This window comes from Diplotaxodon limnothrissa, linkage group LG12 (assembly GCF_057381915.1).
Source record: "Diplotaxodon limnothrissa isolate DT_005_m linkage group LG12, D_limnothrissa_male_GT1.1, whole genome shotgun sequence".
Lineage (NCBI taxonomy): Eukaryota > Metazoa > Chordata > Actinopteri > Cichliformes > Cichlidae > Diplotaxodon > Diplotaxodon limnothrissa.
In genome coordinates, this window is record NC_140607.1 from 34,841,216 (window position 1) to 34,866,166 (window position 24,951).

The 24,951-nt window shown below is 42.4% G+C and overlaps 1 protein-coding gene across 1 annotated transcript; it reads left to right on the forward strand.

Annotated features, from left to right (window-relative positions):
- Nucleotides 1-5,477: 5,477 nt before the first annotated feature.
- On the forward strand, nucleotides 5,478-24,951 carry LOC146621757 (ADAMTS-like protein 2). The gene is made up of 18 exons (XM_085366874.1): nucleotides 5,478-5,582; nucleotides 8,282-8,424; nucleotides 10,664-10,739; nucleotides 10,993-11,095; nucleotides 12,479-12,624; nucleotides 13,483-13,606; nucleotides 13,787-13,867; nucleotides 13,973-14,148; nucleotides 15,555-15,855; nucleotides 16,916-17,261; nucleotides 18,660-18,763; nucleotides 19,671-19,797; nucleotides 19,891-20,104; nucleotides 20,889-21,044; nucleotides 22,043-22,213; nucleotides 24,167-24,343; nucleotides 24,459-24,603; nucleotides 24,824-24,951. The coding sequence occupies exons 1-18, from the start codon at nucleotides 5,478-5,480 to the stop codon at nucleotides 24,949-24,951; spliced, it is 2,823 nt and encodes a 940-aa protein (XP_085223000.1).

The following is a 24,951-nucleotide window of genomic DNA, read 5'->3' on the forward strand; positions in this document are numbered from 1 at the left end:
CCTCCTGTGTAAACGTCACACTCTGTCCGTGCTGGCGTAGTCTTCCAGATCAACCTCAGCTAATAGAAACATCTGGGCCTAGTCTAGGCTACTTTTGACACTGAGAGCTCAATTATTAGACTGGCAAATGTTGTGGCCCAGACGTCATTAGGTGGGGCCTGCGGTGATATAACACGTACCTGTGGCTAAGTTAAATCTGCCAAACTCTTCCTAATTCAACACTGTCTGTTAAGCCCAGATGTGGCTCATCGAAAACTGTGGGCCACACTTGGAAACTTCGGAAAAGGAGTTGAAATTATTTCCTCAACAAGTGTCAGATATGGCTAATAGCTCACACCATGATAATTACAATAGCAGACCATCCAAAGTAGCACCAACTTTTGACATGTTGGCGAGTTCACTTTCTCAAAAGAGCAATTAGGGTTAAAATTAAAATACACTTGGGTGTAGGTTAATATCATTGTGCAAATATGTGTAAGCAGCAAAGAAGGAGATTTGGAGAAAGTGATTGACTGTGTGTGTTTGAGCGCGTACATTTATGCCATGATGTCTGCATACCTGTACGTGCACAATACTCAGTGTGCATGTGTCTAAGTGTGTGTGTACAGAGTCACGAACTGGCTGAGTGTATGCACATGTGTGGCTGTGTCTGACTGTATGTGTGTTTGGCAGCTGGCCGGGCTCCAGCTGCGTCTGGTTGGATAATGAAGTCCAGGTGCTGCTGTGCCTGCTTTAAGACACCTGTCACCAATATTTAGTGCCAGAGAAAGCCAGACTGCAAACAGGGGCGAGACGAGCTGCTTGCTTATTTTAACAAGGCTGCCTAACTGGACCTGAGGAGACAGGATGTACTATGAGATCTTTCCTAGAAGCTCAATGTGTATATGAACGTATACGTCTGCATATGCGTCTCCGGAGCTCATTTAACTCCGTCTGCTACTGTGGATTCACATTGGTTCCCTGAAATTTAGCCTCAAAAGAAACAAGATTTTCAGGATTACAAAATTCAAAATAAATTAACATATATTTGCATCATTTGTTAAATATAATTTTAGGATTTTAAACTAAGGGAGAGAAAACATTTAATTTCAGCAGGAATTTGAACATTGTATCGCTTGCAGACTCGTACATACAATTGTTTGCTTAAAAAACATATTTTTTGTGGAGAGAAGCACTAGAACCCATCAAACATTTATATTTTATACATTTGTATTTTTCAGCTGGAAACACAGCCTAGGCTTAAGAAAGTGTGGTTTTAACTAAATCAGTTGTAATAGTTACGCCAATTCTGGACTGGATAGTCGACTGGACTGGATATAAATTTCCAATGGCTAGTCAGTATGATGGTGGTCTCGTCCTTTTGCCTTCAATGACCAGCAATCTCCACCTCACTTTTTTGCAGCTGAATATGAATGAGAACTACAGTGTCTTGCAAAAGTATTCGGCCCCCTTGAACTTTCCCACATTTTGTCACATCACAGCCACAAACATGAATCAATTTTATTGGAATTCCATGTGAAAGACCAACACAAAGTGGTGCACACGTGAGAAGTGGAACGAAAATCATACATGATTCCAAACATTTTTTACAAATAAATAACTGAAAAGTGGGGTGTGCGTAATTATTCAGCCCCCTGAGTCAATACTTTGTAGAACCACCTGTGGCTGCAATTACAGCTGCCAGTCTTTTAGGGTATGTCTCTACCAGCTTTGCACATCTAGCGACTGAAATTCTTGCCCATTCTTCTTTGCAAAACAGCTCCAGCCCAGTCAGATTAGATGGACAGCGTTTGTGAACAGCAGTTTTCAGATCCAACCTACTCTTGGTTGGGAATACGTTTCTGCTCAGTCGAGGAAGGTGTTGTTTACAAATGAGGAAAGAGTGCAACAGGACAGACTAACAGATGGATAGAGCCAAAAGTGGTGCGAATGCTGTGCCGGTCTGGTAGTGAGGAGATCCCTGAGCGGAAAGTGAAGCTGTTGACTTACTCTGCGACATATATTCCTACCCTCACTTCCCCACTGGAGCTGAGGTCATTTACCAAAAAGGGGAGATCTTGCACAGAAGAGGCACAAATGAGTTTCCTCTGTAGTGTGGGTGGACTCTGTGGGTGGAATTTAGTGATTCAGGACTAGTTCAGAATAGAGCTGCTGCTCCTCTACAAGTGAAGGATGTGGTTTGGGCACTTCATTTGGTCTGTCTCTTGAACCGTTTTCCTCTGCTTGTCCACCACTGCTCGGTTAGCCAACAGTTTGTTGTCTGTCTGTGGAAGTCCAACAGGATCTTAGTTCAGTCATTCTTAACCACCCTAAGGAATGTGTCCCATTTTGACATGGAGACTTACAGGCCACACACGGCACACATGTTCCTGTATACTATGCCAGCCACTTGGTTATGGAGTTTTATGCCTTGCATTTGTCCAGGAACTGGTAGGATTTCTCAATGTCAGCCACTTCTTGTATCTGGCAGTGGTACATGCCATGCATGGACCTGCTGATGCTGTTCCCAGGTACTTGTAGCAGTCCTTGATATCTGCAATTTTCCCTTCTGGTAGTTCAATCTCCTGAGTTCTGATTACCTTCCCTCTCTTTGTTATCATCCAGCTACACTTCTCCAATCCGAATGAAATTCCGATGTCATTGCTTTATGTCCAAGTGATGTTGATGAGTAAATCGATGTCTCATTCACTCTTGGCATGCAGCTTGATGTCATCCATGTAGAGGAGGTAGCTGATGATTGCTCTATTCCATAGTCTGTATCTGTAGCCAGTCTTGTTAATGATCTCACTGAGGGGGTTCAGAGTTTTGGAGAAGAGCAGTGGGGACAGAGCATTTCCTTGGTAGATCCCACACTACATGGTGACTTGTGCTATAGATTTGAAGTTGTCTAGTGTTGTACGCAACATCCCCATTGAATTCCTGATGAAGGCTCTTAGGGTAATGTTGATCTTGTATAGCTCTAGGCATTCCAGGGTCAATGTGTGGGCTCACTAGGTGGTGTGCCTAGTGAGCCTAGTCTTGCAATCTTGAGCGACTGTTCTGTCTACCAGTAGCTGGTGTTTTGGCTGATAGATGGATGGAACTGGTCCCTTCTGGGGATCCTTGGTGATCTGGACTGTCCGGCCTTCTGTTAGCCATTCCAAGTGTCTCTCGTTGATTAGTAACTGGTTTATTTATGTGGCCAGACGCTTATGGAGTACAGTCAGCTTCTTCAGCCAGTGGGCGTGAATCATGTCGGGGCCTGGTGCTGTCCAGCTGCTTTGCAGTTTCCAAGGCCTCAGGTATGGGCAGCTTGCTGAACCCCTTTCTTCATTGCACCTTTCTGCAGCTTACTCACTAATGTAACTATCCTTCCTCCAAATTCTCCTGTATCTTTTCTTGTGAAAAATGTAGCTAATGGATGATAGTCTACAAATAAAATGTATCTGCTCTTGAATCAGCACTACAGTTTGGTATGATAAAAGTAATCGGCAAACAGTGCTAAGTTAAAGGTATGTGGCTGCAATGTTCGAATGAACAAAAGAAAACTGGGATATGTTGCAGGAATTAATTTCTGTGCATTGAAACGGGAGCATTTACCTCTTCTGTGTCCCTTTCAACAATTAAGTATTGACTCTTACACTCCTCAAACTCATATATACAACTGCAGAGTCCTTTGAGTACCCTCCTTTTCCTGTATGTCTGTACATGTTTATGTTAGCCTCTACATACAGACATCTACATTTCCTTATAGTCTGAACAGCTGAACAAAGACCTACCTGTGTAAAGTCCTAGGAAACTTACCTTCATCTTTCCAGCACATCGAGACTTGTTTAAGTTTTACGTTGGCCTCTGTGCTGTCCAACTCCCGTCTCCAACACCTGTGGCCCTCAACAGCCTGTCTGTGCCACTCTCCACCTGCCAACGCTAGTCTCCACAGACTGCCAACACATTTGGATACCTACAGCTGGTACACCAAAACCAGCGTGCATTATCTGAGAAAATGCTCTTTGCTTGCCATTGTTTTGTCTGCATTTGTCTGACTGTGCATAACGTACTGGATTATTCAAAGCAGACTTCACCTGAATCAGATGATCTTTTAGATACTTTAATGCAATTAAGAAAATAATGGCAGTTAACCTTTAACTCTGTTCAGTTTATTAAAAAATGAGTCCTATAGAAATTATAGAAAGTTATGAAAACAGCCTGAAACATCTTGAGAAAGATGACAGCACAGGTTAATCCTGTCCTCTCCAGTGGTAAGAATCATCTTGCGTAATGCTCTAATTGAAACTAAATAATCATGAAGTAATTAAAAAAACTGATGGGATTTTTTTGTAGCTGTTTTATGTTAAAAAAATCAAATCTAACTCTTTCAGTTCTTGAGGCCGATGAATGATTTGTGGCTTTTGATGATCCCCCTTTGTCTTTTGCGTGACGTCTTGTTTTTATGTTACACTAAAATACGAATATGTGTTCCTCTTGAAGTGTGTTAATCTCTTGGCTGGATATCGCAACGGTAATTTTTCTCTACAGTGGAAACAATCCCGTGATCATCCTTCACTGCTGATCTATGTTTGCATCCAGGCAGTTTTGTATTACAGAGGTCATTCTAGAATTACTGATTTGACCTCGCTCAATGTAACTCTCCGATGAATTTGTTTCTTATTAATGTTTTGCTTTTGCTTTTTTGTGCTACTAAAGGAAAAGATTTTATTTGCACTGAGATCACCTTTGCAAATGCAACATTTTAAATCAACTCCAAGACCTTTTACCTCCGTAGCTGCTTCATTATGTAACCGTATTTCTTGAATTGGCATAAATATTTCTAATCATCAAATAGGACTGCCACAATGAAATCTTTGCAAGATCTTCACTTTTTAAAATAGGATTGACAGAATATTTCAGTGCCAATGGTGCTCTTCTGCACATTGTTGCGTGTCTATTGTGTATCTGCTGTTTGACACCACTCCCGTAATTGCTCCAGTGCTCTCTTGAATCTTGGACAGATATCTCAGAAATCAGCAATTATGTGATTTCTTGTAAAACACCCTCCACTCTCTGCAAAGGTAAAAGACAGCAGCAGCACTTATGTTCAGCTAAACAACTACAGATGTGAGAGGTGAGGGCTTTCACTGCAGAGTCAGAAAGGAAATATTATGACCACAAATGTGTCCCACTTCAAACCCTTCTGAGAGTCTGGAAGCTGAGAAGCCTCAATTTAGAGTGAAAAAACACCCACATGTCTCAGCATCCAAAGCTCGCCTAAGTGGTTGGCCACAAGAAGTCATTAGCGGTCATCAGATTTCCCTTCAAACTCTTCCACCTTTGTTAAACACACATCTCTGGCTGCTTCCATTCAGAGACAGGTTTTTACCCAAATACCCTTCATTAATCACAGCATCAGGGCTGCTGTCTCATAAACCTCAAGATATTTTTGTTGACATTTAAAACTTATTTTTATTTCTTTTATCCTTTCCTCTCTCTCATTCATCAGGATGAGGGTGTGGTCATGGGAACAGTGTGGGGAGACAGGCGTGGTTCTGCTGGGCTTCCTGACGCTGACGATGTGTTTGGGAAACCTGTCCACCAGGGGGCTGCAGGTACACAGCAAACAGGAAAACACTCTTCCTCTGTTACAGGGAAACATACACTCCGACAAACTGAAGCACATTTTGTCTAGCAAGAACTTTAGGACTCTCGGAGATGGATGAGGCGTAGTCCTAGACCAAAGAGGACTATGTTTATACTGTCTGCCTCTGCTGCAGTGACTGAGTGAGCACTGTAACACTGCATATGAAGGCAAGATTGTCAGTAATCCAAAGCTGTAGAACTACAACTAGTAAATGTTCAGTCTTCAGAAACATTACTTATACTTCAATGGGAATAAACATCACTGTACTGAATGCTCATGTCTTGATGTGGTAACTAAAACCTGTTAAAACAGGTAAAAATTATTTTATGTGTTGTATCTGGTGCTTTAGAACCTTCAACATGTGCTGAACAATAAGCCTGACACATAGGAAGCAAAATCAGTTTGAGGATGAATAATGGATGATCATATGATATCTCTAAGGGAGATGAGAAAATAGAACTTTTAGTTGGCGAATTTGTGTTTATACAAAGTAGAAACCTCGTGGGCAGAAATTAAGCTGACGTAGAAGTGTCAAAAACTGCATTACCCACAGTGGCCACTTGAGGGTGGCTCAAATACAAGTCAGTCACTGTAGATGTCTACGTTAAAACGAAAAACTTTGCAGCACTGAAATGCATGTTTACAGTCAGGTACAAAGAACAGCTTTGATCTCGATGACTTTTAGCTTAATAAAAATTATACAGGGGTGAATTTAAAAAAAAATCTAAATCTTGAGATTTCGGCTTTGATTGAGACAGGCAGCTGTAGCCTAACCTCCTCTAATAAGAGTCACTAAACAGGACATGCTATGTGGTGCAAACTGTCCAGTAAGTTTCTCCTAATTTTGAATATAGCTTGTTAATCAAGCTTTCTGGGGTGAACTGACAACTCCAGCCTCTGTCCAAATATGGTAACTTTGGGCTCCAAGAAACAACATAGCAACAGGGAAAGAGGCTTCAAAATGACCACAGTGGCCAGGTCCACCTATGGCGTGTACTTCATATTTGACATAATTCATTACAGAACAAAGCTTACGCTTTTCATTATAGTATGAGCTTTTTGCAACTCCTAAAGAAACTACATTAGTAAGTACATAGAATTAGCCTTTAAAATATGATATTGGGGTTTAAAAAAAAATTATGAACTGACAATTTGAATGATCGGATTTCTGATAAACAATATTCCTCCCCAGAAATAAAGCCACTAAAAGTAAAACCATGACATCGTGTTTAAACTGAAAGCCACTGAAAACAGTCTTTATGACCAGTTAAGTTAATGTAGGCTCATGTGCACCATATACATGCTATATATCCACTGTACATGAACCATTGCTATCAGTCATGAGTAGTCACATTAAACAAGCCTGGTGTCAGAGGTAGCGTACTGTAAAATGCCATGTTCAAACTAAATTGATCTTAATAGGATGGCCAGACTGAGAAATATCACTTCTTTCTCTGAGAGCGAAAATTAAAGAGTGACAAAATGCACCAACAAAGCAAAACAAATCAATTTAAACCAACTGAGCTGAAACTAAAAGACATAAAAGTCTAAAATACCAAATGCTCAGTAATTTAAGCAGTTTGGTGAACGGCCGTAAAACTGATCTGTCAGCCCACCGATCAATGACTCCTCTCAGCTCCCTCTACTCTAACTCTTTCCCATCTCCCATTCTCTCACATATGCTGAGTGTCTGGTATTTCCAGTGTCTCTCACTCTCTCTCTCTCTCTCTCTCTCCCACAGCTGCTCCATCTCACACCTTTTCAAGGTGCTCAGTGCACATTCCAGCGGTCACTCTGATAAATCTGTCTGAATAAAAGGCGACACAGCCACCGGCCTCAGTTAATGCTGCTGGTGCACATCAGGAATGTGTGAAATGCTGAACGTCTTCACGAGCCAAAGCCTCAGCACAAAACACTCTGACGATCATTTAGCGTGATTCTGCTCGACTGTGACGCACGCTGTTGTGCTAACTCTGTTTTTATACCACTAGCATTAATGCTATGACAGCTGCTAATGCTGCTTCTGCTTTTTCTGCCACTTTTGCTTGTGTCAATATTCCACAGCGAGTGCTAGCACTAGTGGCAGATGCCCAGAATATCAAAAGGTTTAGCAAATTATTAGCCCATTAGCCTACAGTGAAGTTTACTTGATCATGTCAGTTTTAGAGTACAATCAGGAATTTGCAATTCTGAGCTAAATGCAACAAATGAAATGCCCCCTTTTATGGATTGAAATTTGCATGTTTTAAATAAATTTGATAATGTGACTTCCTGTGCTGCAAAGAAAGTTTGATCAAATATTTACAAATTCGAAAGTTTACAGTTAGAGAAGATATGAGTATATAGTAGTAAATGGGAGATGAGGTTATTCTCCTGCTAGGCCAAGTTCATCAAGGCTACAATCCATCTTTGGTTCACTGGAGAGGAACCCAAATGGCACTGAGGAAGACCTCGGCCAGCTGCTTTATAAAACAGTTTTTAAAATAAAAACCATATGGCATCTTTAAGAGTATTAACACGAAACAAAGGCACTACTACATTGGCTGGTTAAGCAGTGTTAAGTAGTAAAGTTTGTGTGTGTGTGTGTGTGTGTGTGTGTGTGTGTGTGTGTGTGTGTGTGTGTGTGTGTGTGTGTGTGTGTGTGTGTGTGTGCGTGTGTGTGTGTAGGAGGACGGAGTGGCCTCCAACAGTCTGGAGGAGCAGCTCGAGGTGACCACGTACTGGTGGGGGGAATGGGCCAAGTGGACAGCATGCACTCGTACCTGTGGAGGAGGAGTGATGTCACAGGAGCGTCACTGCCTCAAACAGAGGTCAGTCAGTCTGCACCAGACGACAAGCTAAAATATCCCAGAAATGGACACATCTCCAACCCTGTTTAATACTGTTCATGGTATTTTACATACAGTCAGCAGTTAAAGTGGGATTTGGCCTAAGATCACCGCAGAGGGGAAAATTACTTGCCTCCAATAAACTTCCAAATTTTTCTACTGTGAGCTCCAGTTGATTTTTCTTTGTAGGCAGACTGTCCTATAAGGTGCTCTTTGTGACTGTAAAGCTGACTGGTCTAAGGAGCTTGGAAAGAAAAGCGTCTGGACTTCTTTAAATTGCTCGAAGACATTTCACCTCTCATCTGAGAAGCTTGTTCAGATGAAGCTTGTTCAGAGTGGGAGCGTCCCCTCTGAACAAGCTTCATCTGAAGAGGGACAAAGGACCCCCTGATGATCCTCTACCTAATCACATGAGCCAAGGTGTGAAAACTGGTGTAGGTTACAATCAGCCAAGGTTTTGGGTGAGCTCATTGTGAAACCTGGACCCACCCTATCATGTGATTTCCTGAGGTCAGATGGCCCAGGATGTGAGTGGGCGTTAAGGCGTCTGGGAAGGGATCTCAAAACTGGATTATAGATGGCAGAGAGTTGGTGTCGTAAACCACCGCCTCTTTTCAAAGATGGTCGCTCACAGTGGACATAGATGGCTTCTTTCACTCCTCTTTCAAACCATCTGTCTTCTCTGTCCAAAATATGAACACTGGCATCCTCGAAAGAGTGACCTTTGTCCTTTAGATGCAGATGGACTGCCGAGTCTTGTCCTGTGGAGGTGGCTCTTCTATGTTGTGCCATGCGTTTATGAAGTGGCTGTTTGGTCTCTCCAATGTAGAGGTCTGGGCATTCCTCGCTACACTGTACAGCAAACACCACATTGTTAAGTTTGTGTTTTGGAGTTTTGTCTTTGGGATGAACCAGTTTTTGTGTGAGTGTGTTGCTGGGTCTGAAATGCACCGGGATGTCGTGCTTGGAGAAGACTCGCCTGAGTTTTTCTGATACACCGGCTACATAGAGGATGACAATGTTGTTGCGCTTGTTTTTCTATTCCTCCCTAGCTGGTGTCTGATCTTCTTTTCTGTGCCTCTTTGCTGACTTGATGAAATTCCAATTAGCCCAATCCTAATTGGGCTTTCATCAAATCAGCAAAGATGCACATGAAGCAAAGATGCAGATCAACTTATTTTTAGACTCTCGTGTTTTAATGGCAGTAACAGGAAAGCATTAAAGTACATATTCATGCAGAAACATTAATAGTAATGTGTGGCAGTTGTGCATGTTCTAATTCAATGAGCTCACAGTAAAATGTAGGAAATTTGAGAAGAGGAAACAGAAACTATAACTTCTGGCTGAAAATGCCTCCTTCGTGCCAGAGGTGAGAGGCGAATGGCCAGACTGCTTTGAAGTGATAGGAAGGCAACAGTAACTCAACATAACAAAGCTATGAAGAAGAGCATATCTGAATGCACACTTGTTGTACCTTGAAGCAGATGAGCTACAGTAACAGAGGACCACACCAGGTGCCACTCCTGTCAGCTAAAACCAGGAAACTAGAAAAACGTTCACTTTTTTGAGCGCTTGGGTGAGAATTTGGCACAACCAACACAGAAGCATTCAACCATCCTGCCTTCTTGTTAGTAGTAAGTCAGATTTCTAGTGGTGGTTCAGTTATGTGGGGGATATTTTGTTCCCCTTAATATCAACTAAGCATCATTTAAAATCTTATAGTCTGAATATTGTTGCTGATAACTTGCCATGTCACAAAGCTCAAATCATCTCAAACTGCTTTCCTGAACAGGAGAATGTGCTTACTGTACTCAAATGACTTCCAGAGTCACCAGATCTCACTCCAATAGAGCACATTTGAGATGTGGCGCAATGAAACATTCACATCTTGGATCTGCTCTCAACAAATATGAAGCTATTCTTTGATGCTAACATGTCAATATGGGCCAAAATCTCTTCCCCACCAAGGTGTACCCAATGAAGTGTATATACTCCAATAAAAGACCTACATAGGTTCATATTGAGTAGAACCTGACAGTCAACAGTTTCAATGCTACCTACTATATAGTCTCTCAGTTTAGAGTGATAAGTTTGGGGTGAAATGTATTTATGCTTAGCTAACAGACATGAACAATGCTGATATATTTCTACTGTGTTTTCTACTCAGTATGATTTTTATTGCCTTATTTTTTTTCATTCAATGTTTGTTTTCGGTCCAAAGAAAGAAAGCTGCTGCTGGGAAGGACAACATGACCTGTACGGGAACTGCTAAGAAATATTATCTCTGCAACACCAAAGTGAGTCACACACTTCCAGTTCATTTTTGTCTCACACCTTTATTAAAACAAACACGGTGGATTTGACTGGCTGACTGAACAGGATGGCTGTCATGGAGCTGGGTGGAGTTCCCAACAGTGTACTCTCAGAAACCACCTCTGCACAAATAAAGGCTTAACAAGAATTTATTTGTATAGCATACCGTAAAACCACATATTAACAAGTGTGAAACAAACCTCTTTAAATGGTCTGTGTTGTGTCTCTTCTCTGCAGGAATGTCCTCCCACTGGGAGGAGCTTCAGAGAGGAGCAATGTTGGTCCTTTAACTCACAACGTTATAATGGGAGGAACTATCAGTGGAAACCTCTATATCCCGGTAATAACACCAATAAAAAACCTTGACAGCCTCTCTTTAAATAGTGCAGTGATGAGGGAATTCTTCTCTATGACCTGCTAGTCTTCAACACAACCAGAAACCAAAGTAACAAACTTTGTATATCTTCTGATAAAGTGGTTTTAACTGCATATAAAAGATGGACTTGGCCTCTTTGATTTTGATGTGCTGATAGTGGATGACCAGGTCAAGTGCTAAGGCATTAGTCAATGCTATCGTTGTTAGTGCATTTATAGACTGCTTGGGAGCGTCACACAGACACTGGCCAATTAGTGCTACGAAGCATTTTAATGAACAAAATCACAGAATTTCTTAAGTGAAACTGCAGCACATCTGAAAATTCATCACACCAGCCATGAAAATGCTCCTGAAAGAGCGGTCAAGAGTTCCAACTCTGATCAGTTACTGTAGCTGAGGTGGGACCAGCAGACACTGAAAAAGACGTGACATTACCGCAGTTGGCATCCTGGTGTTTTGAACCTGGATGTGATTTAGGGGTGGAGCATACTGAAACTTAGAATGACCAAGATTTATAAAATGGACTTGATGTTTTATTCATACGACCTGAAATGAGTGACTGAGCCCATAAACTTAGCAGGAAAGTGTTTACAGAAACACCAGCAAAGGGCCGTTTTCCTAAAGACTCCTATAGGACCAGTAGTGTTTTTGCAACTTGAGCTATCGCCCTCTGGTGGTGTTTAAAAATAATGCACATTTGAGATGCCTTAGCATTTCCTTCAAAAAAGCTACTTTTATAATGGCCTTGTAGGATCTAACAGGCACGGCCTAATTAATTGGAACAGAGGGTAACGCGATAGACAGTCTCAGACTTACTACAGCAGGACTGAGGCAGGCTTGGGAAGTAGAAGCAAAATTAACAAGAATGAAAACAGTTTGAGATGTTTCAAAATAAAACAGGAAACGTGAGAACTTGAAACCAGGATATGAACAGTATGATGGCAGATAAATTCATGACTAATTGTTGAGGACTAGTTAAAGAATCCGATTTGCGTTTTTTATTATTATTGATTAATGGAAATCAAACCTGAGAAAAAAGGAGTAAAAGTATTACTTAGATTCATCAGGTTACAAAACCAGTGAGAGTTGATGTTGCTTTGAGTCCTCATAATGAAACTATAATTGAAATAATTGTATATTATTTATATACATCATACTGGTATATACCAGCATATATTTGTACCACTATGATGCAGTGTGAGTACAGTAGTAAAGAAATGAACAGTTGTGGCTAAAGAATAATTGTATAACATTGCCGGAAGTTATTAGGAATATGCAGTATGCAGTCTGACCTTGCGAATTTAAGTGGGTATAAAACAGTGAAAAACATCTACCATTTGTCTCCAGATGACTACGTTCATATCTCCAGCAATCCCTGTGACCTCCACTGCACCACGACCGACGGCCAGAGGCAGCTGATGGTGATGGCACGAGACGGCACGTCTTGCAAGTACAGCAGCTACCGCGGCGTCTGCGTGGACGGTAAGTGTGAGGTGAGTCCAGCTTCTTATTTATTTGGCATCACTAAATGCTAATGTCTCCCAATCAAATTTAACACAACATTATTTGTATTTATTGCCGAGCCACACTGCAGGATGTAGCATCACGTCAGTTGTTGGTTTCTGCACTCTATAATGAACATTACACCAAGAGAGTACTGGGTTCAAATCCATCATCTGGAGGATGCGGAGGTCACATATTCCTTGGTGTTTATGTCGGTTCTCTCTGCGTCCTCTGGCCTCCTCCCATAGTCCAAAAGCATGTAATTGGTGGGATTAGGTTAAATTGCCAGGGTGTACTTTGCCTCTCACTCTATGACAGCGTGGATAGTTCCTAGCACCCTTGTGACCCTGCACTGGATAAGTGGAAGAGAACAGGGCGGAAATTAGCTTTACAGACCGAAACTGTATTTTGTTTCAGACTGTAAATGTGTTAATCACATAGCCAAAGTTAGGTATGTTAAGATCTGTGGGGATTTGGAGCCAGCCTCAAGCGGACACTTCAGGAAGCACAGGTTTTACATTGCTTTGAAACATTGTTTAGATGCAGTACAATAAAGATACAGACACCTTCAATGCAGCATGAGGAACTATGGTTTTTTTTCTCATTAAGGTTGAGACAATAATTGGGAAATCCCCAAGAGTTACAATGTGTAGATAAAACAAAACATGAAGAAGCAATGAAGAAGCTAAATCTTTCAGTAGTACCATTTTTACACATGATACTTTTGTGCACAGTAAATTCTTCTGGATAACCTTCCCAAAACAATTGTGGTAAGCGAGCTAATTATTATCACATGTTTAGTACGATTCTTTGTCTTCTGTACTCCCACATCTTGCCTTGCTGCTCAGCCAATTGGATGTGATGGGGTACTGTTCTCCTCCAACACTTTGGATAAGTGTGGTGTCTGTCAGGGTGACGGCAGCAGCTGCAGCCGAGTCACTGGAAACTTCCGTCGAGGACCCTCGACTCTGGGTAAACCTCGCAGTTCAGTTACCTAATGCATATTCAAAAACTATTATTACAGTGTAGCATGGCCTAATATAACTAGGACAGGACCAGACACTGAATTAAAAACTGACCGATCTGTCATTACTGTTAAATAAACAAAGAGCATGCCATGTTGCTGATGACTTTCTCTTTGCTGTCATGCAGGTTACTCTTTTATAACTCAAATCCCTGAAGGCTCCTGGGACATACAGATCATCGAGAGGAAGAAATTGGCTGATGTTCTCGGTATATACCCCCCCACGCACACACACAAATATTATTGCAGTGTGTAAAAAGAAAGCAAAGAACTGTTTTAAAGTTCTCTTAATTCTGCTTCTCCCCCTCCTAAAGCTGTGACTGATCAGGCAGGAAACTTCTTCTTTAACGGTGACTACAAGGTGGACAGTCCGCAGAATTTCCATGCAGCAGGCACCGTCTTTAAATACCGCCGACCTATGGACGTGTATGAGACTGGTATCGAGTACATTGTTGCCAAAGGCCCCATTGACCAACCCATCAATATTCTGGTACACATTACCCTTTCCTCCTTTACTCTTGAATTCCATGATTTAAGTCTTGTTGTTTATAGCTTGTGGAAACCACGCTGCTGCCATGGTGCAAAGTTAAAGTACTGTGGCTTCATCCATAAAAAACCAACATGAAATCGATGCTTTCACCTTGGAAAGTGCAGATGTGCACAGACAACACCTATGAATTTCAAACGTGTGCACAAAAAGAACTATGAATTTTCATTGTGAGCATTTATTGTGTTGGTTCAATCGGTGACCAGTTAGCAATTTTAAGATGAAAAATTTTGAATATGCAAGAGCATATGAGAGCCCAAACCTCTCTAAAGGAAACATTGCAACACGGCTTGGGTTCGTCAAGTCTCTTATGAATGAACCACAATACTTCTGGAACAATTTGGAGGCCAAATGGAGAAGTTTGGCCATACTGCAACGAGCCACATTTGAAGAAAAGCATATACGGCATACCAGAACAAACACCTCATGCCAACTGTAAGCATGGTGGTGGAGGGGTCATAATTTGGGATTTGTGGCCTCAGGACCTGGGCATCTTGCATTGTTGCCCATGAACTTGCCCATGACAGCCAGAAATGAGGCCTTCAGTCCGACAGCTAAAGCCAAAACTAGGTCATGCAGCATAACAATGATCTCATGTACAGCACCAAGTCTACAACAGAACGGCTGAAAAAGAAAAGAATCAATGTTTCGCAATGGCCCAGTACAGACCTTGTGTCTTTGACGGGACCTTAAGAGAGCTGAGCATAGACAATCACACACAAAACATAATGAATCAATGTTGTTGTGGTGGAGGTGTGGTCTGCAGTTCTGCTGCACAGGAGTCGTGGTGCAGTGGGTTCAGGGGGTGTCAGGAGGCTGGCAGAGCAGCTTGGGTTGATCAGCTTCTTTTATTGGGAGGTCGCTGGGACCGAGGAGATAGCAATGCAGAGAGATGCTGGACAGCCGAAAAGCTGCACAAACAGTCGGATCAAACTGAAAACTGAAAACATGTGAAATCTTTCTTGTTCATATGACTGTATATACTGACTTCACATATCACAAATTCTCATTTTTAATCCCCATTAAAAATCGTTACACAATATTTCACAAAAGCCTTTATATGATAGAAATGTAGGAATATTTGCTGTAATGGCCTGTTTTTATTAGCTAGCTATGGGCTAAAGGTCCCGCTGATTCAGACTGACGGCATGTTTTTTTTTCACCGTAGCAGGGGAGACTGCCAACACATTCATCCTTGAGGCAACAGTTATATAAAAAAATTTAATTAAACCAAACATTTTCTGTCTGAATGTTCGAGTCTATCTCTGAGACCACCTTGAGTTGGTCTAATTATAGTTTTTGTTTTGTGACTCCATAAACATCTTCGATTTACTCTCCTCATCTGACAGGTGTGGAACCAAAATGGCCGCACACCTTACATCACCTACGAATACACAGTCCTCCGAGACTCCCTGCCACCCGTTCCTCCTCCTCCGGTCTACACCGGGTCAGACACCTCAGCCGGAGAGGTGTCTGTAGAAGTAAGTGGTCTACTGACCCCCAATGGCAGCATCTGTGACCAGGTGGCTCCTGGGGGCCAGGTGGAGACAGAAGGTACAGATGGGCAGAAGGGCAAAGAGACCAACGAGGTGTATGAGGAGACAGCAGCCATCGACTGTGAAGATGGAGTAGCTGCCCCAAAGTTTACAGGTAGAGATTATGTGACAAGTTCTCTATAAACTATTACACTAATACATACAATTTACATGCACATTTTTAGAGAAAAAATTCCTTTACCTTTATACCTCCTGGAAGTGTAGCTCAGGGCATATAAAGCAATATAAAAAATAAGTTCTGATATAAGATGACTGTAAGACAGATGATGGATCCTAAGCCAGGTAGCACCACCCTCCATCTTACTGCCTTATTCTGGATGTGTGTAAGATGGCCCTTTGCAACTCTGTATTATTCATGATGCGGCTAGATAAAAACAATCAGCAGCAGATGAAAAATTCAGAGTTTTGTGGCGTTTTCTTCTTTTAAGAAAGGCAGCATCACAAACATGAGCAGTAATGGCACTTCCTGAGGGCTCTCAGCTCATTCAGCTGACTGCTGAGGCCATTACACCACTGCTTCAGGGAGAGGCGGCGGTGGTGAAAGGCTCGCCGTACACTTTTTACTCCAGTCGACATCATACTACGGACAAGATGCTGCGCTCCGACTGAAACCGCTCGTTCGTGTTTTCACTCTCTGTTTTTACTCACTGAGTTTTTACTCACTTTCTCTACATGTTAAAAGATTCTGCTTTAGTAAATAAAAGAAATCTGCCGGCACAGCTCTCTGTAACTAGTAACAAGGTAAAGCACAGACATACATGGTGGCCATGGTTCAGGTCTTTATCATTAGGAAAAGCTATAAAAGTAAAAAAAAAAAAAAAAAAAAACCTACAAAAATAAATAGAAAAATAGAGTTTAAAGTCCAAAGAGCATGTCCTCTCTCACATTTTCCAAAGCAATCCACTGGACTGGTTTAGAAGTTTTCTGGTCCCAATTTTGGCCCCCGGGACTTGTGTTTGACACCCTTACACGTTTTCAGCCTTGTTCTTTCCATGCAGAGATTTCTCCAGATTCCAGAAAATCACAGGTTTTGTTGGTGATTTTAGTGTTTCCTGTTTTTTTTTTTTAAATATACTTTTATGAAATCCTTTATTCAGATAACTTGTAATGACTTCCATCACAAGCAGAGCTGAATTTGTTGACTTTGTGTGAAGGTAACAGCAGCCAAATAGACAGCACTGCCAAACCTGTTACTGATGGTGCGGGCCTGGATACACCACCCGATTCCCCAAACCTCATCTGGAGGGTCCTGATGGACGGCCGAATTGGTGCAGATGAGTTACTTATCAACATTTCGACCAACCAGCTGCTGACCGAGGGAGACAGTTTGTTCTCTTCTGAGGTGGGACCAGCAGAAGTGGGTCTGAGCAGCCTGGAGCGAGATGATCTAAACGATACACTCGAGTTTACTCTGGGCCAGAAACGCAACGACAGCGGAGACAGCCAGAACAGGACGGTGCCGAGCGGCGGGAGGACTTCCAACCGCTCCAACAGAACCAGGTAATGTAAAAAGAGCATAAGGGACATCAGCATCGCATATGAGTTTTAAGATGATGCAGAGCAGAAGCCCGTTGTTCACAGGTTCAGGTTTGGGCTCACATAAAGACATTTCATCTCAAATCGGATGAAGTCTGGACTGAAAGTGTTCAGACTGTTCACACACTGTCAAACCTCTGGACTTGATTCTGGCTGCAGGCTAAAGAGAAGCAGGCTGAGAGAAATGGGCGCTTTTAAAGAGATGTCCAGGCAGAGACACAGAGTGTCACATTGAGACAAGACTGACGGCAAGAAAAGGTTCAAAGTGAGAGTGCTAGTGGAACAGACAGCTTTGCCAAAATAACAGGTAGTCAGTGTAACGCAGGTAGAAAGACAGACGTACACTTAGACAGGTAATCAGGCGCATGTGCATGTAGCTAGGCAGTTAGATGAGACAATAATACACAATGTACACTGTACTGGTTGCAAGAAAAAACAGCCATGTTAACTGACAAGCAGCAAAGCAGGAAGACACATAGATAAACAGTGCAGGCAGTAAATCAGTCAGACAGGTAGACCAATTGGCAGAAAAGCAGGTGGACCAGTACTGTACAAGGAAGCAATGCAGACAGACAAGTAGATATACGGTCAGTACAGCAGTCAGGCAGATATATGCTGCAGGACAGGCCGACAGGTAGACTTGGCAGGTTTTGCATTCGTCATATTTATAATTCATGTTGGCTTCACCCGTTCTGCAGCCAGCAGCTATAAAACATACAGTGACACGCCCTTTCCTCAGGGAGACAGAGACAGGAGAGGAAACGAGCGGAGCAGAGCAACACAGAGGGGAGGAAGGTGGAGGAGGTGGGAAATGCAGCCGTGCTTAGAAACAAATAATTCAAGGTATTTGTAAGAAAAGTGAGAAATATGATGCAGAGGGGAACGTGTTCCGCTGTCAGGCTGCCATCACTTCTGGTGAGAAAATAATGGACAGGATTTGGTCTGGCTTACATGGAGGGATGCCGGTGAGGTATAACTCAACGTGTCTCCAATTTTCAGATAAATGTCTGGGAACGACTGTTATGACAGGAATGTGTGCATGACTTTTATGTGATGTGGTGAAAAAACAAAGTGCGTCTGCCGGGATGCGGGCTGTGAATCAGCTGTCATGCTGTGCTTGTCTGAGGCCTGGGAGACAGCCTGCCTCTGTGTGGGTGTTTGTGTGTTTACCCCTGGGTATTCTTAAAAGTCCCGAAAAGGATATTTCATTCAAATTACCCGGTTTGAAGACGTGCTCTTAAAATGTTGCCCTGAAAACTTGATATCTGCAGGTTGAGGATTCATAGGAACTGCATCTGCATAGCATGCTGCAGTTGCATACTCAAACACACACAACTGACCTGTGTCCTTTGTGCGTGACAGGGGGAATCAGCGGCTCTACCAGAAGAACCTGAAGCTGAGTCCTGCTGACTTGTACCGCTGGAAACTTTCATCACAGGAGCCGTGCAGCATGACCTGCTCCATAGGTATGCAAACACTCAAAGCACACATAAAACATCCATGAGAACATCCATGTTCAGTGAGAGTGTGATATCAGTTAAGATCCCAGACCTGACAGGTCCCTGTAACACCTTTGACTCTTGAAACCTGACAGAGCTTGTGTGGTGCAGCAACTTTCTGTGCATTTGCTGTGCAGCGAAGTGATTGTTCCTTTCCATATAATTTGTAATTTTCCCATTGTCTATGTAAGACATGCAATGCATTCTGTTTCTGTTTAAAATGAAGATAGATTTAACAAGTTATTATTAACGTAATTTATGCCAGGGCACAAATTCAAGCTCCACTCCAATTCCTGCAAATTTGGTGATCTCTGTGTCGGCCCATGTGAGCTGATAGCTGTACTGTCTATGCATCCAGTTTGAACATATACCAGTTTTAGCCAGTCCACAGGAGCTGCACATGTGCAAGATGGTTTGCATTGCAACCCACCTCCTCTCCCGCTCTTACTTTTATGTTTCATGTTTTTTCTCTGTTTTTTAATGAACAAATGTTATGAATGAATAAGTGTTTCCAATTCTGGAAAGCAGCACAGCAACTTTACCTGTAAAAACCGCGAACGGGCGAAAGCATCTCAGATAGCATGCAGTATAGAGATTTTTAGCAGACAGCTAACACCTAAGCCATCAGTTTAGGATAAGCTGATCTACTGAGATTCCTGCTGAGCTTGACTTCATCTGAACTAGTGGTCACTTTGATTTCCACTGGACTTTTTTTTCAATATAGGTACAGCTTCAAGACAAAACAGGAATTGCACTAATATACAGAAATCCAATGCACTTAGAAAGGACTTTGATACTCTGTGTGCACTGTGCTTTTTCCCCCCTTGTATATAAAATGCGTTGCATAAATCAGTTTACTCTGCCTACAATCCAGGAGTCTCCAGGTCCTTTGTCACATGTGTTCGTTACGATGGCGTGGAAGTACACGATATGTATTGCGATGCTCTGACCAGACCAGAGCCAGTCCATGACTTCTGCATTGGCCGAGAATGTCAGCCCAGGTGCGATCCCCCGGAGGAACATAAACCTTTTAATAAACAGATCATTACTGTGGCTGCTTCTTTTCCTCTGATAATTATGGACAAATCTTTCAGGTGGGAGGCGAGCAGTTGGAGCGAGTGCTCCAGGACCTGCGGGGAAGGTTTCCAGTTTCGTCAGGTGCGCTGCTGGAAGATGCTCTCGCCGGGTTTGGACAGCTCGGTCTACAGTGACCTCTGCACCATGGCTGACCTGGAGAGACCCGTGGAGAGAAGACCCTGCAAGAGCCCCGCGTGCGGCCCACAGTGGGAGGTGGCCGAGTGGATGGAGGTATGATAAACCAGGAATGTGAGCTTGTACTAATATACTAAAACAATCTGATTTACTTTTCTGTGTGTTGAGTAGATGTAGCTGAATAAATAGCACTACAAGCTTAAGAAAGACATGTACTTTTGAGGTGAACTGTCCCTTTAAAACATACAGAGTATCTTTACTTTGCATATTTTTTTGTTTGCTTGGATTTTTGCATTTGATTTCTGTGCAAACATTCCCCGGCACTCTGCAGGATTTGTTTTTTCTTGCAGTGCAGATGTCTCTGTCGTTCTCTTGTCAAGCTTTGAGGGCTGCAGCTGTGTGCTACAGTCTTGTGGTCAGATTGTGGTCACTGATGGATTCTCCAGAAACACTTAACAGACACCAAAAACCCTAAATGTGACTCTGTTAGATTGTTAGAGGTTGTATGACACAGAGAGAGAATGACAGAAATGTCGGGTACGCATGCTGATGTTTTTTTTTCTTTGTGGATCAATGCAGACATGACCACAGTCATTCATTCATTCTTTTACATTACATACGAACAGTAAACGGTACTGTTAGGAAAATGTAATAAACATGTTTTTGGGGTGGTTTTGTGCATTTTTGAGGAAAAAGCTTTAAAAGTGATGCCTAGGCCACCCATAAAAGTTCCTACTGATTCTGAAATAATTTTCTTCTGTCTTTTCAAGATATTTATTCAAAGCAAAGATAAACAATAAAGAATATAATGTAATTAATGCATTTCTACCAATCAACGTGCTTCATTTTCTTCATGACAACGACTCTTTCCTCATTGCAGTGTCCTGCTAAATGTGGCCGCAAAGCTCAGGTAACCCGCGATGTGCGCTGCTCTGATGAGACCAGACCATGTGACCCGTTGACCAAACCGCCGAACGTCAAAAACTGCACCGGTCCTCCCTGCGAACGCCACTGGACTGTGTCCGAGTGGGGACCCGTGAGTGTTTTTACTTTACACAAACCTGCGTGTCAGTGAACATGAGTGATGAGGAGTTAAAATCTTACCATATCTGCATATTTTATCTCTCGTCCCTGCTGGAATCTCAGACAGTGAAAAAAAGGAAAGACACTTAATTTATGTTTTAATGTTACAATCCGTGTCTAAGTTAAACGTTCTATTTCTTTTATTTTAAATTCTTTTTCCTGCGTCTAACATTCCTCCATCATTTTCATGGTTGTTGGAAAAACAGCTCGTCTGTCCCAGCCGTCTTTTAAGTGCCACGGTGTGAATTTATTGCTTTTATTGTGTTACGGACACGAGGTGTAGTTGCCGATGTTCCATTCAAAGTGAAAGTCTGGAAAATCGCAGGACTAATTTACAACCGCAGCCTCCGACTTGGAAAAACACAGAAAACTAAAGAGCTGTCACTTTGACACACAAAAATCACAATTCACAACTCAAGGCCAAAAAAGTTTATCTTTGTTTTCATAAATTTGCCAACTGAGAACAGATGTAACCAGATGTAACTTTTCATTTCTGATGTCTTCAGATTTACAAGTTTATTCTGTACTGGAAGGAAATTGGTTTGAAATTACGCCTGTCTCGTAAATGTAAATGACGTGGATAAAGCTATGCTGCTACAAAACTTGCTTATTGAGCTACACACGCCTGGTCTAAAAGTTTAATCGCAGCACGACCAACAAATATAGTTTTTAATAATAAACTCAGTGTGCGCAGCATAGTGAGGTTTTGCTGTTGTGTTGTTGATGAACTACTTTAACTGCAGTAAATATTAAACTCTGGTGACATGTGTTGTTATTTAACATCTGCCTAAACACGGCCTCACATGCTGATCTTTTATTTTCCATGATGTGAGGTGACCTGAAATGACTTCACGCTGTGTGCGACAAAGCTTGGTTGCAGATAACTGTGATTAGAACTCAATTGCTCCCGCTTGATAATGACTCATCGGGCGTGACCTTTGTTTGTTGCAGTGCTCGGGGTCGTGCGGCCAGGGGAAGATGGTGCGTCATGTGTACTGTAAGGCTCCGGAGGGTCGCGTGGTTCCCGAGAACCAGTGCTCAGCAGAGAACAAGCCCTTAGCCATTCACCCCTGTGGAGACAGAGACTGCGCTCCGCACTGGCTGAGTCAAGACTGGGAGAGGGTGAGGCCCGGATACACACTGTCTGAATTAAGATGTTACTACGAGCAGACCTGACACACATTTTAAGTGATTTTTGTAATCACAGAAAAGCATGACACACGTGTTTGGGGGGACCTGGAGTTATAGCTCAGTGGGAGCCCATTTGATTGCACTTTAAGAGGTCTCTTGTTCAAATCCCAGTGCCTAGAGTTATGGAAGGGGAAAGAAATTTATGCTTTACAAGAGGATTCTAACTAGTTTATGAGTAAAGATCATGCAGCTGTTTCCTCTGGATGGATACTGACTAATCCCATGAAAACACTTAGATATAGTTCCTTTATAAACCTAAATGCATTTAAGGCTTTATTCTAATTCGCTCTAGTTTTAAACTTTTGCTAAAGAAATGTTACTACATTCTAAACCTACCAGTAACAGCCTTGATCTAAAGATCTGGTTTTAACATGTATTAGAGCATACAGTTCGGTGAGCATGCTAGGGTCTGCTTGGGTCTGAGTGACTTGGATATGTGCAGATGTTAGCTTGCCTGCACATTTTTTTTGTGATAGTTCATATTTGTCCACTGAGACACTATTTGTCAGTGCACATGCTATCCATCTGCCCTTCAGGTGGTTTTGAGCAGACTTGAGTGTACTCAGAGAGACTCCTCACCCGTGATGCCTGCATATGTCTGCAACAGATTATAATCCCTGCCTTATGCGTGCTGCATTTGCTTTCTGTTGGAAAATGTCAGACATGGGCAGTAGCTCAGTGGAAGAGTATTTGACTGCACATCACGAGGTCTCTGGTTCAATTCCGGATGCCCCCTGCGTTGTTCCTTTAAAAATATAGGAATGGATATGAACCTGTCACCTCTGCAGTAGCTTAGGGTTTTGGTCTCCCTGTTTGGAAACCTTGTTTACAGGCCATCTTATATTTCAATACTAACTCATTTGAAAAGCTGCATATGGAACTTTCTCATCATTACCTCTTGTAGAGCAGCCTGTAAGGGTTAGGTTTTAGTTTAGTTTTAGTTTGGATTAGGGTGACCAGGTCTGTCACCTTAATCAGATTTAATCAGACAACCTTAATCACACACTAAAGATGTCCAAAGACATGCAATAGTGGCTATAGGTTAGTTGGGAACTCTAAATCGCCCATAGGTGTGAATGTGAATGCGAATGGTTATCTGTCTCTATGTGTTAGCCCTGCGGCAGACTGGCGACCTGTCCAGGGTGTACTGCGCCTCTCGCCTTAAGACAGCTGGAATAAGGTCCAACCTCCCCACGACCCTGAAAAGGATAAGCGGAAGAGAATGGATTGATATTTACATTAAGTGTATGTGTGAGTGCAGAAGGGAAGGCAGCCAGACAAGGTTATTGGTTTCCTGCCATTCAGGTGGATGTTACTTTGACATGTATCAGTCACATGTACCAACTCAATTACAGACCACATTCAGGATATCAACAGAGGGTAATCATAAAGAAGACAGCAAATGTTGGAACATTTTTATCCAACACCCTAAACAGTCAGTGCTCACCCAAAGACTCTTTAATTGTTGTTCTCTGAAAGACTTTCCTCTCCTGTCACTGAATAGCTAAAGAATTGTTACAAGCATGGGGTTTCTTAAAATAATCTAACAGCATTTAATATTTCACACAGTGGTAACAGTTCAAACAAAAAGGAAAGGAGCATGTTTGGAGATAGTGTTATCATTTTCATGAATATGCAGGGAAGATCTGTTAGGTTCTGAATATATTCACAGGGTGAACATTTCCTCTATAAAACAAAAGGCCCAACTTGCACTGCAACTTTTGCATTTTTCAGACTGTTTATTAACAAAAAAAACCCCAAGACAAATAAACTAAGGATATAATTTTTTATGAAATATTTGCAGAGCTTTATGAAGAAACTTTAAATGCACAAAGTCCCTTTTTAATGTTGACAATGCTACAAAGATTTTACCTTTAACTGCAGTGCAACACAACCTGTGGTCGTGGTGTGAAACGGAGGATCGTTCAATGCGTCGGCATCAGCGGAGGAAAGTTCCAGATCTTCGATGAGGAGGCATGTGTGGGGAACGAGAAGCCTGAAGAAGAGAACACCTGCTTCGAGAGGCCATGCTTCAAATGGTACACCACCCCCTGGTCTGAGGTGGGTCCACAGAAAGTCTTCGAGTGTGAAATAAACTCTCAAAATGAAGATAAATTAGAATAACAGCAAAACAGACGTGTTTAATGACTGTGTTTCTGGCTTCATGTGCCTTCAGTGCACCAAGACATGTGGCATCGGTGTGAGGATGAGGGACGTGAAGTGTTACCAGGGCAGGGAACTGGTCCGAGGTTGTGACCCCCTCACCAAACCAGTGGCCAAACAGACCTGCACTCTGCAGCCGTGCCCCACTGAGCCTCCAGGTAACAACAAAGAGAATCTGCTACTTCCCTCCTAACCACTGTTCCTAATGAGTCTTGCAGGCGTTATAAGTGAACTGCCAGCTGCCTTTTTTTTACTCATGTCTGCCAGTTTTGGCAGAGGCAGTATTGAAGAAAGATAGACAGCTCAGAGTGGAGTATAATCTCCACAGCTGTTTGAAAGTTGCCTCCAGGACTAATTGTGAGTCTGACTGTTTCCTAGATGAGAGCTGTCAGGATCGGCCCTCCACCAACTGCCTGCTAGCTCTTAAGGTCAACCTGTGTAGCCACTGGTACTACAGCAAGGCCTGCTGCCACTCCTGCCGCGCTGTTCGACCTCCAGCCTCCTAG